The following is a 6,655-nucleotide window of genomic DNA, read 5'->3' as shown; positions in this document are numbered from 1 at the left end:
AGAGGCGCCAATGTCTTCTCAATGGTCACCAAGGGGGTCATTCCGAAGAGCTTCTCCCAAAGCCGGCGAGAAAGAGCCCATAAATGTAGCCGCTACGATGGGCTCGATCCCAACGACGCTGGAAGAGTATGTATACACTAGAATTATCATACAATCGAACGCGGTTCTCCTACCTGAAAGCGAAAATCAAGCGAATCCAAAAAAATGCATTTCGGTTTTACATCTAGTATAATAACCATAATAATAATCAAATAATGTAAATATATTAAAACAAGGTTACTTAAAAATATACAAATTAAGTAAAAACATTCTTATTTCGTATTTTCTTAAAAGGGTACGTATCTCGACTGGTGTTATTTTGATAATTGTAGCGAGGGGTTGGACGTTCAAAGAATTCCCGTACACTTTCCAAGAAATCCGAAATCCATCATGGATTTCTTTAAAATCGGGAGATTTTTTTTAAATCTTAAAATCTGGCAAGAAATCCAGAAATCCGTCGATTAATCGAGAAATTCCTTAATCCAACCAGAAATCGATAAATCCCGAAATACGAAGAGAAATCCTGAAATCCAACGAGAAATCTTGAAATACGACGAGAAATCGAGAAATCCCGAAATCCGACGAAAAGTAGCGAAATCGGACGGGAAATGCAACAAGAAATCCCGAAATACGACAAGAAATCAGAAAATATCGAAATCCGACAAGAAATCACGAAATCCAACGATAAATCAGAAAATCCAAGGAGAAATGCGACGATAAATTCCGAAATCAAAAGAGAAATATCGAAATCCGAAGAGAAATCGAAAAATCCCTAAATCCGACAAGAAATCGAGAATTCTTGAAATCCAACTAAAAATGCAATGAGAAATCGCGAAACACTATGAGTAATCCCGAAATCCGAAATCTAACAGGAAATCCCGAAACCCGACGATAAATCGAAATATCCCCAAATATAACGGGAAATCAGGAAATCCAACGAGAAATCCCGAAATACGACGAGAAATCACCAAATCTAACAGGAAATTACGAAACCCGACGATAAATCGAAAAATGCCCAAATATAACGGGAAATCAGGAAATCCAACGAGAAATCCCGAAATACGACGAGAAATCACCAAATCTAACAGGAAATTACGAAACCCGACGATAAATCGAAAAATGCCCAAATATAACGGGAAATCAGGAAATCCAACGAGAAATCCCGAAATACGACGAGAAATCACCAAATCTAACAGGAAATTACGAAACCCGACGATAAATCGAAAAATGCCCAAATATAACGGGAAATCAGGAAATCCAACGAGAAATCCCGAAATACGACGAGAAATCACCAAATCTAACAGGAAATTACGAAACCCGACGATAAATCGAAAAATGCCCAAATATAACGGGAAATCAGGAAATCCAACGAGAAATCCCGAAATACGACGAGAAATCACCAAATCTAACAGGAAATTACGAAACCCGACGATAAATCGAAAAATGCCCAAATATAACGGGAAATCAGGAAATCCAACGAGAAATCCCGAAATACGACGAGAAATCACCAAATCTAACAGGAAATTACGAAACCCGACGATAAATCGAAAAATGCCCAAATATAACGGGAAATCAGGAAATCCAACGAGAAATCCCGAAATACGACGAGAAATCACCAAATCTAACAGGAAATTACGAAACCCGACGATAAATCGAAAAATGCCCAAATATAACGGGAAATCAGGAAATCCAACGAGAAATCCCGAAATACGACGAGAAATCACCAAATCTAACAGGAAATTACGAAACCCGACGATAAATCGAAAAATGCCCAAATATAACGGGAAATCAGGAAATCCAACGAGAAATCCCGAAATACGACGAGAAATCACCAAATCTAACAGGAAATTACGAAACCCGACGATAAATCGAAAAATGCCCAAATATAACGGGAAATCAGGAAATCCAACGAGAAATCCCGAAATACGACGAGAAATCACCAAATCTAACAGGAAATTACGAAACCCGACGATAAATCGAAAAATGCCCAAATATAACGGGAAATCAGGAAATCCAACGAGAAATCCCGAAATACGACGAGAAATCACCAAATCTAACAGGAAATTACGAAACCCGACGATAAATCGAAAAATGCCCAAATATAACGGGAAATCAGGAAATCCAACGAGAAATCCCGAAATACGACGAGAAATCACCAAATCTAACAGGAAATTACGAAACCCGACGATAAATCGAAAAATGCCCAAATATAACGGGAAATCAGGAAATCCAACGAGAAATCCCGAAATACGACGAGAAATCACCAAATCTAACAGGAAATTACGAAACCCGACGATAAATCGAAAAATGCCCAAATATAACGGGAAATCAGGAAATCCAACGAGAAATCCCGAAATACGACGAGAAATCACCAAATCTAACAGGAAATTACGAAACCCGACGATAAATCGAAAAATGCCCAAATATAACGGGAAATCAGGAAATCCAACGAGAAATCCCGAAATACGACGAGAAATCACCAAATCTAACAGGAAATTACGAAACCCGACGATAAATCGAAAAATGCCCAAATATAACGGGAAATCAGGAAATCCAACGAGAAATCCCGAAATACGACGAGAAATCACCAAATCTAACAGGAAATTACGAAACCCGACGATAAATCGAAAAATGCCCAAATATAACGGGAAATCAGGAAATCCAACGAGAAATCCCGAAATACGACGAGAAATCACCAAATCTAACAGGAAATTACGAAACCCGACGATAAATCGAAAAATGCCCAAATATAACGGGAAATCAGGAAATCCAACGAGAAATCCCGAAATACGACGAGAAATCACCAAATCTAACAGGAAATTACGAAACCCGACGATAAATCGAAAAATGCCCAAATATAACGGGAAATCAGGAAATCCAACGAGAAATCCCGAAATACGACGAGAAATCACCAAATCTAACAGGAAATTACGAAACCCGACGATAAATCGAAAAATGCCCAAATATAACGGGAAATCAGGAAATCCAACGAGAAATCCCGAAATACGACGAGAAATCACCAAATCTAACAGGAAATTACGAAACCCGACGATAAATCGAAAAATGCCCAAATATAACGGGAAATCAGGAAATCCAACGAGAAATCCCGAAATACGACGAGAAATCACCAAATCTAACAGGAAATTACGAAACCCGACGATAAATCGAAAAATGCCCAAATATAACGGGAAATCAGGAAATCCAACGAGAAATCCCGAAATACGACGAGAAATCACCAAATCTAACAGGAAATTACGAAACCCGACGATAAATCGAAAAATGCCCAAATATAACGGGAAATCAGGAAATCCAACGAGAAATCCCGAAATACGACGAGAAATCACCAAATCTAACAGGAAATCAGGAAATCCAACGAGAAATCTCGAAATACAGCGTGAGCCGGATTTCAAAATTCCGTACACCTACCTTAGTGTAAATTATCAATAGTCAAATACTCGTACTAGTTCTCAACCAATCTCATAGCACATGTCATAAAAATCATAAGTCTACGCGACTACATTTCGAACAATATCAAGTGGATTGCTACGGAAATTTCAAAACCTTGACAACTTGGCCATGTTATTAGTGATTTAAATTACTTTCTCATTACGGTCGGGGGACATGAAATAGCGAAAACCAATGTATTGACGGTTTTCTGGAACTTGGTTTAAGTGCAGATGTGCCATAAATGTAATCCAACGCTACAAAGAGGTTCAGGTTGGAAGAACATAGGAAGGAAATAAATCACCTTTGACATTCGATACCGTATTTGCTTTGGAACTGAAGTCAATGGATGTAATTGACACTGTTCTTCGTCTTCAGGGTAAAGGGAACCGAACTTCGTGACTCACCGTTAAATATTTTATTTAACAAGATTACTTAGAAATCTCGTAACATTTTCCAAAAATCAGAAGTATCGCGAAGGTTTTCGCCAATTTCATTTGACAGATGATTTTTACATTACGGCGAAAAAACAGATTCAAGGTTCTCGATCGGTAGCAAGTGTTCCAATCAAAGGTCTCGGGCAACAGTTATGACGTTATTGGTAGAAACGCGTGACAAAGCAGATGCGTGTGGGGGGAAACATAGGTTCTCCAATGGTTTTGACCCCCGAGTGTCGCACCTTTCAGCTTAAAGATTGAAAATGTATAAATCGGCGTGCAGGCTGAAGAGAGCCACATTTCGTAGAGAAATTCCATATCGGTTGGAAGTCTCTCGGGAACCTCTCAACTACCAGCCATCCATCGCCAGAAAATATCATGCGGACCTTTACGAGTCAACTGTTGGGCTTCTTGCTGGGAGCTTTCCTCTTAATCAATAGCATCGGTAAGTTGACATTTATCTTAAATTTATAGTTATCGTGGTAAAAGGCACGAGGAAAGAAGTCTTAAGTCGCTTCTACCGTACTTTCAGAGGGCCAAGGAGGAACTGTCACATCGACATCAAATAGCGGTGGTGGTACCGGTGGTGGACAGTCATCGGCCACAGGCCCTGACGCTAGTTCGGAAGCTTCGGGGGGTGGTGGAGGAGGAGCTGGAACCCCATCGGGATCGTTCTCTTTCGGTTCAGGGAGTGGCTCGGCTAGTTCCAGTACTGGTGATGGAACTTCTCAGGCCGGTGCTGGAGGCGGTGGAGGAGGGGGGGTGGCTGAAGATACCACCACTACCTCAGAAACGGGTAGCACTGAAGATCCAACAGTCGCGGCTCCCACCGAAATGGGTAGCACTGAAGATCCAACAGTCGCGGCTCCCACTGAAATGGGTAGCACTGAAGATCCAACAGTCGCGGCTCCCACCGAAATGGGTAGCACTGAAGATCCAACAGTCGCGGCTCCCACTGAAATGGGTAGCACTGAAGATCCAACAGTAGCGGCTCCCACCGAAATGGGTAGCACTGAAGATCCAACAGTCGCGGCTCCCACTGAAATGGGTAGCACTGAAGATCCAACAGTCGCGGCTCCCACCGAAATGGGTAGCACTGAAGATCCAACAGTCGCGGCTCCCACCGAAATGGGTAGCACTGAAGATCCAACAGTCGCGGCTCCCACTGAAATGGGTAGCACTGAAGATCCAACAGTCGCGGCTCCCACCGAAATGGGTAGCACTGAAGATCCAACAGTCGCGGCTCCCACCGAAATGGGTAGCACTGAAGATCCAACAGTCGCGGCTCCCACCGAAATGGGTAGCACTGAAGATCCAACAGTCGCGGCTCCCACTGAAATGGGTAGCACTGAAGATCCAACAGTCGCGGCTCCCACCGAAATGGGTAGCACTGAAGATCCAACAGTCGCGGCTCCCACTGAAATGGGTAGCACTGAAGATCCAACAGTCGCGGCTCCCACCGAAATGGGTAGCACTGAAGATCCAACAGTCGCGGCTCCCACTGAAATGGGTAGCACTGAAGATCCAACAGTCGTGGCTCCCACCGAAATGGGTAGCACTGAAGATCCATCAGGCGAGGTTCCAGAAGGTGGTAATACGGGAGAAGAACCCCCATCTTCAGGTTGTAGTTTCGCCAACGCGGATGAATTTTTGAAGTACCTAATATCACTGTCTTCCTCGAAAAGTTAAGAACACTGCGGCATCGTGTAACATTTTCTGGCGTTAGCCTACCTTAGTAAAACGAACTAATGTAGATATGGACACTTCCGAATGATAAATTAAGGCTTTTTTATTTTGAGCTATTACACGGAAATTTGTTGCGAAATAAAATTTTAACAAATATTTTTAAATATATGTATATTCAAAAATAAAGTATTATAAATACTCTGACGTGATCAATGTAGAATTTACCTAAGAGTCGAGTGAGCTTGAGCTCAAGACATCAGAATCTACGTAGAAACGGCGGTGCAGGTTTGCAATTCAACATATTAATATTCAAAACTGGCCGTTGTGGCTGCCAACTTGATATTTTAGAGTGTTGGAAAACGTCACATTGCCGTCAATATGATATCTTTGGAACGACATTTTCCCCAATTTCATACTAATATTTTACCTATATGATATCCTACTGATATTTAAACATGCTTAGTCAATATTTTTTTAACATCTTCATTTATATTATTAAATTAAAAAAAATGTTTATTAAGGCTGCCGAGTTAACATTTTTGAAATTTAAATAAGAAATGACGTTTGTAATTTCGACAAAAAAATAGCGAATTTCAATTGCTACAACCATAAGTAACATAATAAATATAAGTATTCCTATTAATTTCTTAAACGTTAAGTTCTTAAATGATAGTCTGTTTTGCCAATGACCATATAAATCATTATGTTTCGAAGGACTGTCAAATCAATTGATTATTGTTCTTTATTAGTTAGTAATTTTCCAATTTGAGACTTGAATTCGCTCGTATTTATAGCCATCAAACTAATTTGGCAGTAATTTCGCCAGCAAAGTGAGAAAGAAGGGTTAAGTTTTAGTTTATGCGACAGTCGCGACTTCCGATTACGCAATCAGTCTACGACAGACCCCCATTAACCGAAATCGTTCAATGTCATACTTATTCTACTAGGTTACTTATGCTACAACGAAACTGAAAAATGTCATAGGCCTAAATTTTAAAATTAACCAAAAAATAATTGAAGTAAAATCAATTACGTACGTATAACTACTG

At 40.5% G+C, this 6,655-nt stretch overlaps 1 protein-coding gene across 1 annotated transcript; it reads left to right on the top strand.

The window, feature by feature from the left end:
• Window positions 1-4,233: 4,233 nt before the first annotated feature.
• On the top strand, window positions 4,234-5,737 carry LOC149934894 (uncharacterized). The gene is made up of 2 exons (XM_090152991.1): window positions 4,234-4,365; window positions 4,453-5,737. The coding sequence occupies exons 1-2, from the start codon at window positions 4,299-4,301 to the stop codon at window positions 5,607-5,609; spliced, it is 1,224 nt and encodes a 407-aa protein (XP_090009117.1). The 5' UTR covers window positions 4,234-4,298; the 3' UTR covers window positions 5,610-5,737.
• Window positions 5,738-6,655: the final 918 nt, after the last annotated feature.

Source organism: Leiobunum rupestre, chromosome 7 (assembly GCF_980474605.1).
Source record: "Leiobunum rupestre chromosome 7, qqLeiRupe1.1.hap1, whole genome shotgun sequence".
In the NCBI taxonomy this organism is placed as follows: domain Eukaryota; kingdom Metazoa; phylum Arthropoda; class Arachnida; order Opiliones; family Sclerosomatidae; genus Leiobunum; species Leiobunum rupestre.
This window is presented reverse-complemented; position numbering and strand designations above follow the sequence as displayed.

Excerpts from the sequence above, each read along its gene's own strand:
- LOC149934894 (XM_090152991.1), top strand. The coding sequence starts at position 4,299 with ATGCGGACCTTTACGAGTCAACTGTTGGGCTTCTTGCTGGGAGCTTTC. Across the intron at positions 4,366-4,452 it reads CCTCTTAATCAATAGCATCG|AGGGCCAAGGAGGAACTGTC; the intron begins GTAAGTTGACAT and ends CCGTACTTTCAG.